General features: G+C 50.1%; 1 protein-coding gene across 2 annotated transcripts; it reads left to right on the top strand.

The window, feature by feature from the left end:
- The first annotated feature begins 117 nt into the window (after nt 1-117).
- canx (calnexin) lies at nt 118-12,665 on the top strand. Of its 2 annotated transcripts, none has more exons than XM_061834125.1 (15): nt 118-254; nt 4,025-4,216; nt 4,284-4,357; nt 4,809-4,867; nt 4,931-5,072; nt 5,151-5,232; nt 5,548-5,740; nt 5,809-5,998; nt 6,786-6,899; nt 6,979-7,135; nt 8,381-8,596; nt 9,935-10,054; nt 10,428-10,539; nt 10,648-10,754; nt 11,264-12,665. In XM_061834125.1, the coding sequence occupies exons 2-15, from the start codon at nt 4,028-4,030 to the stop codon at nt 11,318-11,320; spliced, it is 1,812 nt and encodes a 603-aa protein (XP_061690109.1). In that variant the 5' UTR covers nt 118-254; nt 4,025-4,027; the 3' UTR covers nt 11,321-12,665. The 2 variants fall into 2 exon arrangements, with proteins under 2 accessions (XP_061690109.1, XP_061690107.1); XM_061834123.1 differs by having other exon boundaries at nt 11,261-12,665.
- Nucleotides 12,666-12,737: the final 72 nt, after the last annotated feature.

Raw genomic sequence — 12,737 nt, 5'->3', positions numbered from 1 at the left:
CGCTCACAAGCGCCCCTTCCCACCGTGACGAACCAATGAGGATGAGGCAACCGTTCCGAGTTTGACCAATAATCGCTATCCACGAATTGCAGTTCCCCCGAGCAGCCAATTCGCCCGCGACAGTTGACCGGAAACGTCAGGCGAGTTCCTTTCGTCGGCCAATCGGCAGCGGCCGGGGGCGGTCTCTGCTGCCGTCCAATAGTCCCACGTGATCGTCGCTACTAGTTACTTCCCAGCCTGGCGACCGAGCCGAGGTGAGTACGCACGAATGAGAAAAATGGCCCTTTCTCCCGATACGCACTCAACACCTTTCCTCTTCCAAGTGTTGCTTTGTTTCCACTCTGTTCGCGTGGCCTGAATGTCGTGAAAATAACCGACGCTGTGGCCATTCTGTCGAGTAAGACGCCAACGTGAGCTGGCCCGCTACTGCTAGCTAGCGTAACATGCTAGCTCGGTGCTCACTCACCTTTGACTCGTGGACGCTCGAGTTGACGTGAATGAATAACACTTCGTTTCGGGCTGGTTGAAAGGCGTCCGTTTCAGAAGGAGCCTGCGCGTGAAACAAGCCGGGCGTAGTGGGCAGTTATTCATTTCAGCTCAGGGGCGGCTTGTGTTCCTCATTTGTTTGAATCGTGACTTCATGTTTCCGGATCACTCGAGTGCTTTTTTTTTGAAGCGGTTGCGTCATCTTCCGCTTGCCTCCCTCACGAAGACACGAAAAAGTGGCGATTTTTAGATGGGGGGGGTGGTAGGGGAAAAAAAAAAAAAAAACTCAAACGATGTTGGGTGTTATAATCAAAGTAGACTTGCCTTGATTAAGTTACTTGACGAATGTTTGGACCTGGCGCAACAAATGTCATACAGGCTGATTTCAGTAAATTCGAATAGTGACAAACTAAATATAGTTGGGTTGTGTTCAACGCCCCCCCCCCCCTTCGGCTTGTCCCGTGAGGGGTCGCCACAGCGTGTCATCTTTTTCCATCTAAGCCTATCTCGTGCATCCTCCTCCCTAACACTGTCGACTGTCCTCATGTCCTCCCTCACGACATCTTTTCTTTGGTCTTCCTCTCGTCTGTTTTCATGTCAGCTCCATCCTCGGCACCCTTCGACCAATACACTCGCTCTCTCGCGTCTCTGAGTTGGCTTGTGTTCACTTGAAAACGTGAAACAAGAGAGTGAAATATTTGATTTGAATATGAAGAAGAAATCTAAATGTGGCACGGTGGATGAATGGTTAGCACATGATTCTCACAGTTCTGATCACCCTGCTCCAAATCCGTCCCCGCCTTTGCGGTGTTTGGGTACCTGGGCGGTTTTTCTCTGGGTACTCCGGTCCCCCCCCCCCGCGTGCCGAAAACACGCACGGTGCATGAGTTGGGGAAATTCTATAAATTGCCCGTAGATGTGCAAGTAACTGTTGGGGTCCTCCGGTGTATCGTGTCTTTTGCCACCTCCAAGTGTTTAATGCGTCTAATGTATGAGTACTGAAAAATTCATCTCTTACCATAGTCTGATTAATTGACAATTGACAACCCGCCCACGTGTCAGGTCCCTGTTGCACTAAATGAAGTGATACGGTTCAGTTAGCTCCCCTCCTCGAGCCGTCACCTTTTCGTGGCGGAGGGTTTTGTGCGTCCCAGTGATCCCAGGAGCTAAGTTGTCTGGGTAGGGTGACCCCCGGCAAACGGGTTCTTGGTGAGGGACCAGACGAAGCACGGCTAAAAGAATGCGGTCGCCAACCTTTTTGAGGCGGAGGGTTACTTTTCTGAGCACCGAACGTATGAAGGGCTACACGATCCGTTTGTGGCGAACTTTGAAAATAACGGACGCAGCGTGAGCTGGGCTGTAGCTGAAGACGGCGACCTCGGTGATCCGATCCCCGGCTCCAGGGACCTGGAGTGGTAGAGGAGCCAGACGAGGTGGCTGGGGTTAGGGTCTTGTTTCGGACGCCTCCGTCCGTGGTGAGGTGTTTAAATCTTGGCCCCGCTTGTGTTCGGAGTTGGCATGTTCTCCCTCGTACCTGCGTGGCTTTTCTCCGGGCGCTCCAGTTTCCACCCGCACACATCTGGGGAAAAAAAAAAAAAAAAGTGCATTAATTGGAGACTCTAAATTGGCTTTTTTGGTGTGATTGTGAGTGCGACTGCTCGTTTGTTTCTTTGTGCCTTGTGATTGGCTGGCACCCGGTTGAGGTTGTGCTCCGTCTCCTGCCCAAAGATAGATGGGATGGGCACCGGCACTCCCGCGACCCTTGTGAGGATAAGCGGCTCAGATACTGGGTGGATGGATTGTAAGAACGTTGTCGCGAGCATTTTTCTCTTTCTCTAACGCAAGTGAAGAAGAGAGCCCAAATTGTCTGTGCCGAGAATGCGAATTTGCTGTGTGAACCCAGACCCATTTGCTGCACCGCTTATCCTCACTAGGTTCGCAGGTGTGCTATCCCAGCTAAGTGTGGGCAAGAGGTGAGGTACAAACGCAGCAACACCTGCAGGCAATTTAGTCTTCGAATAAGCATTTTTGGGATTCAGGAGAAAAACGGGAGTACCTGGTGGAAAAACCCACGCGGGGAACGGGGTGAGAACATGCAAACTCCACACAAGTGGCCTGGGATTTGAACCCTGGACCTCAGAGCTGTTCGGCAGATGTGCCGCCCTCAGACGTTCGATATATGTCTGAAAATATTGTTTATGATGAAGATTGATTTTGAAACCCGCCGTTGGAGGAAATGAACTGACGTTAACGGTTAGAATCTGTGAGCTGGTTGCTAAGAGACCGGTGGCCAAATCCATTTCTTTTTCCGGATCCAGTCTGCCTGGTGGATCCGGTTCGACCTGCGTGCCCGTTGATGCCGGGACAGTGTTTATTTAAAAAAAAAAAAAAAATGAGGGCTGCAAACCAAGAAATATTTTAACAAAGTACACGGTTGTCGATTTATTTGATGAATTGGACTTAAAAGAAACTTTCTATCCCTTTATTAAAAAACAGGCGATTGTTTCAAATGAAAGGAGACTTATGGTTCTCTTCCTGGCCTTGTGAAATTGCCAAAGGTTTCAAGCATTGTTTGCAAGTAGAAGCAGATGTTTGCAAGTCATATTTGGAAGAAACAAGGATATTATTCTTGTAATTAATAGAATTATGAATACACCTATTTACTGTTAATTGTTCAAATAGAATTATGAGGGATACTGATTATAGGACAAGTTCAACGTAAAAGGCAATTGTGTAGACTATTCACAAGGAGGGGGTCCCCAGTCCAGCTTTCCATCAGCTTTTGACCCCCCTCCTAAGACATAAAATGTTTATCATTTTGGAGAACTAGCAACTTAAGCCGGTGGGAGAAATTCTGAAATGTGTTGTATTTGGACACTTTTAATTAACCAATTACTGTCAAAAAGCGTTATTGATTTAATTTGATGACCTCACCTCTAAGTCTTCCTACACTTTAATTTGCATCCAACATAATTATTTATTTGGAGTGAAATAGTTTTTCTCGACATCTGTAATGTATCTTATTTTCTACTCGTCAATCCCGTTTGGTGTGAACTTGTCACGAGGAGAAGAAGAAGGTATGGGCCCGCTCACATCAACTTCTCAGCCAGTCAGAGAAGGCCCAATTTTCTTTGGCCAGACATTATTATGGAACGCGTTGGCGTGTGCCAGGTGGCCGCCATGCTAAGCTAACAGACGCATTCTGCTCGTCAATCCCACTAAGCTCATTAGCCGTTCAGCAGCGAACAAGCTCATCAAAGGCGGCAAAAAAAAAAAAAAAAGTGCCGTTCGTGTGACTTTTTGCTCGTTTGGCTTCAGTTGACTGCCTACCCAGCACGGATCGTGCGTGTCACGGGGGCCAAGCGGCGTATGTCTTTCTGTTGTTTTCAGAATGGCTCTCGCTCTCTGGGTGATCATGTCTGGATGTGAATGTGGCCTTTGTGCTGCTCGGTTACCGTGGCGCTCCTCCATCGCCGCGGTGACACAAAACACGTGATTGTGGGTGCGCGTGGACAACCGCACTCTGCTCGCGTTTCAGACCATGGATCGAAAGGTGTGGTTGTGCATTGTCATGGCGACGGGCGTCCTCTGCCTGACCCTGGCACCGCCGTGCCGGGCCCGCGACCCGGATGAAGACGACGCGGACGCGGAAGACGACCTGGATGTGGACACGGCGGGTCCGTACGAGGACCTGGAGGATGAGCGCGGCGCCCCGCCCCCCGCCCCCAAAGTAAGCCGCTTGACGACGCCGCGTGTCGACTCCGTGGACTGATGTCGCTGTTTCGGGGGCGTCGCAGGTGACCTACAAGGCCCCGGAGCCGATGGGAGAACACTTCTTTGCTGAGTCTTTTGATCGCGGGACCCTTGACAAGTGAGTGGCGACGATGCCGGAAATGTTGACTCGATTATGAAATTGTGGACCTCCATAAGCAAGGTAAGGCCCGACCGACTAGTCGCTCAAAATTAGACGAAAATCGGCTGCGTTTTGGCCGATTCTTTTTTTTTTTTTAGAAACCATAAAAGATTTTTTTTTCACGTACCGCCTATCCACATGAGTTGTCGCAGGCATGCTGGAGCCTATCTGACTTGATTCTGGGCGAGAGGCGGGCCACTCCCTCACCCTCAACTGGTCATTGGCCAGTCGCAGTGCAACCGTACACACACTCGCATTCACACCTCCCGCCGGCACTCTTGGTTGAAGGACGCTTCAAGCTTTTCACGCTATTCACGGCTATTTTTGCGTTGTTGGACGCGTCCATTCAAATGAAGTTGACCTGTAAAGGTCATAGCGCACGTGTGACGAGCTGTCAATCATCTTTCAGCTGGGTGCTGTCCAGCGCCAAGAAGGACGACACCGACGAGGACATCGCAAAGTATGACGGTGGGTGTGCCGCAAACCACGTGCGGTGGGAGTGATGATGATGATGATGATGATGTTGGCCAGGCAAGTGGGAGGTGGAGGAGATGAAGGACAGCAAGCTTCCCGGCGACAAGGGTCTGGTCCTCAAGTCACGAGCCAAACATCACGCCATCTCCGCCCCACTGCTGCGGACGTTCACTTTCGGCACCGCGCCGCTCATCGTCCAGTAGGAAAATCGGCACGCACTCGCGCACGCCGGAAACGCCCTCCAAGTCAACCGTGAGCGCTTTGCGTGTGTTGTCAGGTACGAGGTGAACTTCCAGGCCGGCATCGACTGCGGCGGCGCTTACGTCAAGTTGCTCACTCAGACGCCCGAACTGGACCTGGTCAGTTTGGTCACACTTTTGCCTGCTACAGCGCCATGAAAACCTTTTGGCCCCCCTTCTCAAATTCTTCCACTTTTTTTGTTGGCGGTCATCGAGCGCATCAGTGATCTGAAAATGGCAATTTCATTCATGAAGGGAAAAAAAAAATGACTTTTAACATGCAGACATCCTGTGCTACGCGTTACACGTTTGTGACTTACCGTAGGACACCACCCACTGTGCTGTCTCCCAATATAAGCTTCATGTAACGGTCCTGCGTGTCATGAAAATGTTAAGAGCCCGCCGACTGTCAGTTGTGTTTGTGTGCGCACCCAGGACGAGTTTGTGGACAAGACTGCCTACACCATCATGTTTGGACCGGACAAATGCGGCGAGGACTACAAGCTGCACTTCATCTTCAGGCACAAGAATCCCAAGACGGGCAAATACGAGGAGAAGCATGCCAAGAAACCGGACGCTGACCTGCGCACGTACTTCACAGACAAGAAGACTCACCTATACACGCTCGGTTAGGCGTCCGCACGGCCGCGCAGGCGCGCAAACGCGCGCGGGTCTGACTTGTCTGCTCCCGCCCAGTGGTGAACCCCGACAACACGTTTGAGATACTGGTGGATCAAACTTTGGTGAACAGCGGGAGCCTGCTGAAGGACGTGAGCCCCCCTGTCAACCCCCCTGCGGAGATCGAGGACCCCGACGACCGCAAGCCCGAAGACTGGGACGAGAGGCCAAAGATCCAGGACCCGGACGCGGCCAAACCGGAAGACTGGTCAGTAAAACGTACGGGTGGTCCTTTGATGATGATGATGATGATGATGATGCCACAGACGCTTAAGAAACTTTTATTGAAGTCTTTCAAATGCCGCAAAATCATCCGACACCTTTGCAGTAGGAAAGCGTATCCGACATCCTTCATTCGCAACTCTTGACAATGTTACTTTATGTGCTAGTCTTAGTCCAGTTACAATTACTTTGATTTACCAGATCCCAAAATGACCAAATTTACTTTTGCATCATCAAATTTATTGTTTTCTCATGTTTCAAGGCAACATTTGATGGAATGAATTAACATATGCCCCAGTTGAAATGAAGTTGGGGGGGGGGCAGGGGGGGGGGGCGGCACAGTAACAGCTGCAGGGAGCGCGGCCTTGTTGGGCGACCACAGCTAAAGCCTGAGAGAAGGCCACGCCCCATTAAAGGGACACCCAGGCGCAGTTTATTTCTTTACATTCTATTTGTTTTTGTTTTTTTCCTGCGTAAAGACACAATAAAAAGATTGGTTTGGGAAACACGGCATCATTGACACCAAAAGGAGGGACATGTGCGGGAGCCAATAGCGAGAGAGAGCCAGGTCAGATGGCTCTCGCTGAACAAGAACATCTTTACTCAGTGAGCTCGAGAATCAGTATCGCTTTGTTTTGACCGGCCACCATTTCCGAGAATCCCACCGGGTCCCAAGAAAGCTCGGGTTGTTGGTCTGCATCCCACGGAGCGTCTTTCTTCTTTACACGCAGCGCTACCGCTGTAATCGCGCAATGTCGTTGGCGTGTGCACAGGGACGAGGACGCTCCCGCTCAGGTTCCCGACGAGGACGCGGTCAAACCCGACGGCTGGTTGGACGACGAGCCCGAGTACGTGGGAGACCCTGATGCCGTCAAGCCCGAGGACTGGTGCGTGACCACGCCGGCCGGCCGGCTTTAGCGGCGCCTTGGGAGGTCGTTGCCGACCTTTCCACGGGTCTCCCAACAGGGACGAGGACATGGATGGCGAGTGGGAGGCACCTCAGATCCCCAACCCGGCCTGCGAGGCGGCGTCCGGCTGCGGCCAGTGGAAGCGGCCCACGGTCGACAACCCCAACTACAAGGGCAAGTGGAAGGCGCCCATGATTGACAACCCCAACTACCAGGTGACGTGCCGTCGGCCGCAGTTGTGGAGTTTCAGCTTTGACGCCATCTTGTTTCGAAGGGACTACGTTGACGGGACTTGACTTGAGGAGTGAAAGTACTCTTTTGGGGCCAGTTAGTTGTGCTGGAGTTGAGGCGCTTCACTTAAATGTCGAGTTTTGCTTCCATCTTGTGGTATTTTGGTGAGTTGAGGAGCTTCAGTTAGACAAAAGTTTTGCTGTGACGCTGCTTAGTGTCAAATAATCAGGTTTGGTTTGTCAAAAATAGTACTTTTCTGAAATCCTGTGGCACCTTGGTTTCAGTGAATGCCCTTCAAGTTGAGGAGTTTCATAAGACCATTTTCGTGATGAGAAACTGTCAAGAGTTGAGGCGCTTCAGTGGGAAAAAGTTGTTTTGTCTGTATTTTGGCTCGTTGAAATGAGCGGAGGAGTTTCGGACAGACAAATGTGGCGCTCAACTCGCTGTGTTGGAGCTGAGGAGCCCGAGCAACACTGCAGCAGTTTGTGACATCTGAACTACCTCGACATGAGTCGAGGAGCTTCATTTAGACATCTCGCTAGAAGTGAGCAGGTTGGATAGGATGAGAAACGAGCGACAGGCAAAGTTGGTTGTTTTGGGGGACTGACTGACGGTCTGTACACGTCCAGAAGCGAGAGAGAGAGAGAGAGAGAGAGAGAGAGAGAGAGAGAGAGAGAGAGAGAGAGACACTATATTGGGTGAAGGGTGCCGAGGACGAGGTTGATGGATGTTGTGAGCTGAAAACTCGAGAGCACTTAGCGTTAGGGAGGAAGATGCAGGAGAATGGGGTAGGCCCACGTGGAAACCGTGTGACCCCTGATGGGAAAAGAAGAAGAAGAAGAAGAGTATTTGGTGTCATTTTGTGGCATCTTGGCTCCAAGGAACTATGTTGGAGTTGATATCATGCTCGACCAAAGTACTGTATTGCGCCCGTCCTGCAGCATCTTGGTGCCAATGAACTAAGTTGGAGTTAAGACGCTTCATCCAGTTAGGCAAAAATTAGGGCATTATAAGTTTTTGCATGAAAACCTATTCAAAGTTAAAAACAAGTGAAATTCCCGTGTTGTGATTGGCAAGTCGGAAATGAGATGATCGGTTGCATCCACAATCGCTGCAAGGACATTTTCAGTTGAGTTTTTTTTTTTTTTTTTTGAAAGTATGACTGCACAACATCAAAATGTGAATGATGGGCTGCCATCTTGACCCGGTTTTATGGGCCTCCGCTGCAGGGCGTGTGGAAACCCCGTAAGATCTCCAACCCGGAGTTCTTTGAGGACCTGCACCCGTTCCGGATGAGCGCCTTCAGCGCCGTGGGTCTGGAGCTGTGGTCCATGACGTCCGACATCTTCTTCGACAACTTCTTGGTCACCGACGACCGCAATGTGGCCGAGCGGTGGGCCAACGACGGCTGGGGCCTCAAGAAGGCGGCCGAGGGTGCCGCAGAGGTACGGAACGGACCGCTTTTTGCTGTCATCGTGACGTGCCTTTATTTCTAAAACGGATGGCAGTTTGGAAAATATTCAACTTACACCAAAAAGAGTTGGCTCGGAGACAAAAGATCACAATTCCATCTTACTCGGCGCTATTTACATCCAGATGTTAAACGAGTCGGGAGAGAGCACCGCTCACTGGAAGCCGCCCACTTCTCAAATGAGCAAAAGTATTGGAACGTGTGACTGATGGCTGTTTCGAGTCGCGCAGGTGTTGCCTCTTCGATTGATTGCTCAAACATGCTCGTTTTTGTTACACCTTTTCAAAACCGCATTTGCCCTTCAGCGTACGCAAAGACCCGAGCGCTTGTCTACGGGAGAAAAGCAAACAAATTTCATGCTGAGAAAGAGGGCCAAATCCATCAAACGTAGCCAGGTCCTGAAAAAGAGGCACGCGGTATACTGGGCGACACGCATCGAGCGGGTCAGCCGAGGCTGTCAAGCGCAGTCGCGACAGCTGCGAAAAAGCGGCCAAAGACAAAAAAGTCACTGCCGACCTTCACGGGGCCGGCTGGAGCTATCGCAAGCGGAGGATGCGCGCAAAAGCATTCAAAAGGCCAAATTGGATTTTGCAAAGAAGTCCAGAGATTACCCCCAAAGGTTTTGGGACAAACTTTTACGGTCGGATAAGATCGAGCTTAACCTCGAGCAAAGTGCTGGATAAGGAGACCCACGCCTGGTGGGCCCCTTGCACTTGGGCAACTCCGCAGTGGACGAGAGGTTTGGTTCCAGAGCCCAAGCAAGTGGGCGGAGGCGAGGAGAGTCGGAACTTCCCAAGCCCGTACGCCAGGTCGGAGAGGTCGGGTTACACGTCCCCGGACCCATCTTACGGATCGCGAAGGCCCGACTCGCGCTGCACCGCACCTCTACGGCCCCTCCCGCAGGCGGGGGACCCACGTTCCACTTTGCGGCTGTGGTGCAGACCCTGCCGCCGTGAGTTCCACCTCCAGGTCTGGCCCCGGTGAACCCATGTGCGGGCGGCGAGGGACACCTCGATCCATTTAGCGGCATTTCTGGCCTACGGAAAGCTCACCCAGTACATTTGTACAGGAAATACCGTTTGGTGTACATACGTAAGCCGCAAGCGGCCACATTGAAACGCAAGGAAAGACGGTACACAGCAATAGTTTTCAAAGTTTTAATAGCTTAGCTTAGCTTAACACACCAACAACACGGTAGCACGAACGGGGCTGGTTTAAAAAAAAAAAAAAAACATACCTGAATCAAACATATCAGACTTCCAAGAGACTTTTGGTGATCTGGCATCTCCTTAAATTTCTGTTTCGTGTGCAGCCGGGCCTGGCCGCTCAGATGATGACCGCGGCGGAGGAGCGACCTTGGCTCTGGGTCGTCTACGCGCTGACGGTGGCCCTGCCTGTCGTCCTCGTCGTCGTCTTCTGCTGCACCGGCAAGGTAACGTGCCTCAGACGCACGGTATGGAAATCGACCTTTGACCTTTTGTCTCAAATATTGCTTCACGAGAATCAATACAATTTTTCAGGAGATTGCTAAGTTCTTTGGATTTGCATTTCTTAATAGCTTAATTAGCCTAAGCGTAGCCTTTTTCCGACCTAACCTTCGCATCTGATCCGCTCGAACCGCGTTGACTTTCCCGCCGCGTGGCTACGTGATATTAGCTGGAGCATAAATAGTTTTCCACAGCAACACCGACTGGTGCGTCCCAGCTCGGCACCTTCAAGAAAATATATCATCCTACAGTAGCCGCAAGCGATGATGCGCCTCCTCCTGAGAGCTAAACATGATGACGATGATGGTTTGCGTGCAGAAGAAGAGTGAGGCCCCCCCGGCACCGGCACCGGCGGAGTACAAGAAAACTGACGAGGCCCAGCCTGATGTGAAGGAGGACGAGGAGGACGAGGAGGACAAGACTAGCCCAGGTCTCTCAGCTCAGCTCGCAAACTATTGATTTTCCTTTTTATTTTTTTAGTTTAGTTGGGGTTGTTTTTTGCGCTCTTGTGACCCGATGCGTGTTGGCTTGTTTGCAGACGGGGAGCAGGAGCAGGAGGAAGAGGAAAATGAGGAAAGTCCCGCCGACAACGATCAAGCGGACGGCGACAAGGAGGACGCGGGAGAGGCGGCGTCAGCTGAGGAGGTAAACAACAAAAACGTCTTTTTTTGCTGGCAAACTTTTTCCTGCTGTTGCTTGCGCAAGATGCGACTGACGGTCCCATTCTTCAACTTAAGTGTTGTTTTTTCCCTTTTATTCCTCCTGCTACCACGCAAGTTTTTTTGTTATTTAAAGAAAGCATTGAGTTCCATCAACTGGAGCAGAAATAACAGAAAAAGAAACTCCAAATGAAAGCAGCTTAAATTTGGGCCAGAGAACGGGTGAGAAGCTGGAGGGGCTCAGAGTTGAGGTGTCTGTTCTGGACGCCTCCCCCGTCAAGCGTTCGCGGGGAGAAGCCCGGCGCGTCCTGCTAAACCTCAGATAAGCGCAAGAAAATGGATGGTGAAAAAGTGCTTAGTCGGGATAAACTGCGTAATACGCATTTTCCCCAAAAAAAAAACAGTCGCGTGAAGCTGCAAAGCAAGCACTTTTTTGTTGGAGATGGAATTTGACATCCTGATTTTGACACGACGTGTTTCCTTTTGTGTCAGAAGTTGGAGGATGACATTCTGCGGAGATCTCCCAGGAACAGGAAGGTCAGAAAGGACTGATCAATGTCAAGCAACTGATCCCGTGTCTCCCATTCCCATTAAATACAACCCACCACCCCCACCCCCACTCAAAGAGACAGCCCAGATGAATTCCAGCGCCAACGGGACCGATGTAGACGTAAAGGTTTTGTTTTGAAAAGCGATCAAAGTCCATTTGCATCTTCCCTTAACACAAAGCCAGAGCAGACGTTGGGATGGCCCGCCAGCGGCCTTTGGATGACGTCACAGAGTTGCTAATGCTAATGATCTTGATTTGCAGTTAAATGATGGGACCTAAATGGCGTCCTTTAGCAATTAGCAACTGTTAAGTAGCCCTTGAATGAAGCGCTAACAGCCGGCGGCAGACCAGATGAAAAATGGGAGCAAACACTTTGCTAACTGATTCAGGGGATCCTTGAGAGATGTTCCCGTCTGCTCCTGAGCACGTATTGGACGTGACGTTCATCGTACTTTGTCATCTAGTGGAAGAGCGTGGAATTGTTCTGCCCGTCGCGTGGACAAAAAAAAAAACTACAAGTCCGAATTGGGTCATTTCAGCATAATTGGGATTTGATGTCTTTCTGGTAGAAGCCATCCCGCTCACGTGATGACGTTAGTCCATCGTCAGATCGTTCACGAAACAAATGTGAAGCTCGACGGAAAAGACAAAGTGTCTGCTACGATTGTTTCTTTCTTTCTACGTTATTGAGTTATGGAGTGTTCGGAAGTAGCGCTGCGCCGAACAGGAAGTGAGTGTGTCGCCCATCCCGTTTGGTCACGTGGCCCCGCCGTGTCAGTCTCGTCGGCAAATTAGCTTAGCTTAGCAATGGTGCTTGAGTCTGCTTCTTTCTTTGATTTTGTGTTAATACTGGTGACAACTCTTTCCCTACTCTCTGTTCACGACATCAAACGGTTTTTATATTGTAGAGTTTCGTTTTTTTTTTTTTTTTTAAGGGAACTGTCTCGGTCCACGACATAAAACTTAATTCTGCAGTGATTCAGGAGTAGCGATGAGCGACGACATTCGGAGTCATTGATCGTTCCCGACTCTCCCATCACTACAGAGAGATTTCTGGTAGATTATTATTATTTTTTTAGGAACTATCCAGGTTCAGAATATAATTATTGCTTTGTTGCGATTGGGGAGTCCCTCGGGAATGAAATGAGCGAATGATTCCAGATGCAGTCACAATCATGCACTCATTCCCCACTCTTTAATCCCTTTTTTCTTTTTTTTTAAACTTTTTGCGTTTGGAACCTTGATAGTTCTTAAACTCAACTGGTGTCAGCATCGTCCCGGTAATGCTGCCCACTAACACTGTATATCAGGTGCACTCAGTTGCTTTTTTTGTTTTTTTTTTTTTTTTTTTAAATAATAATTATTTTTGATTTTTCAGTTTTAGCTTTTTGTTTTGAAACTAAAGCGTTGGCCACGCCT

The sequence above is a fragment of the Syngnathoides biaculeatus genome, chromosome 11 (assembly GCF_019802595.1).
Source record: "Syngnathoides biaculeatus isolate LvHL_M chromosome 11, ASM1980259v1, whole genome shotgun sequence".
Lineage (NCBI taxonomy): Eukaryota > Metazoa > Chordata > Actinopteri > Syngnathiformes > Syngnathidae > Syngnathoides > Syngnathoides biaculeatus.
The sequence above is the reverse complement of the archived record's forward strand: the minus strand, read 5'-3'. Positions and strand labels throughout refer to the sequence as shown.

Bases quoted from the DNA above. Each gene is read 5' to 3' on its own strand.
- canx (XM_061834123.1), top strand. From the start codon at position 4,028: ATGGATCGAAAGGTGTGGTTGTGCATTGTCATGGCGACGGGCGTCCTC. The intron at 5,741-5,808 runs GTTAGGCGTCCG...GCTCCCGCCCAG, and splicing joins GACTCACCTATACACGCTCG to TGGTGAACCCCGACAACACG. The intron at 8,597-9,934 runs GTACGGAACGGA...TTTCGTGTGCAG, and splicing joins CGGCCGAGGGTGCCGCAGAG to CCGGGCCTGGCCGCTCAGAT.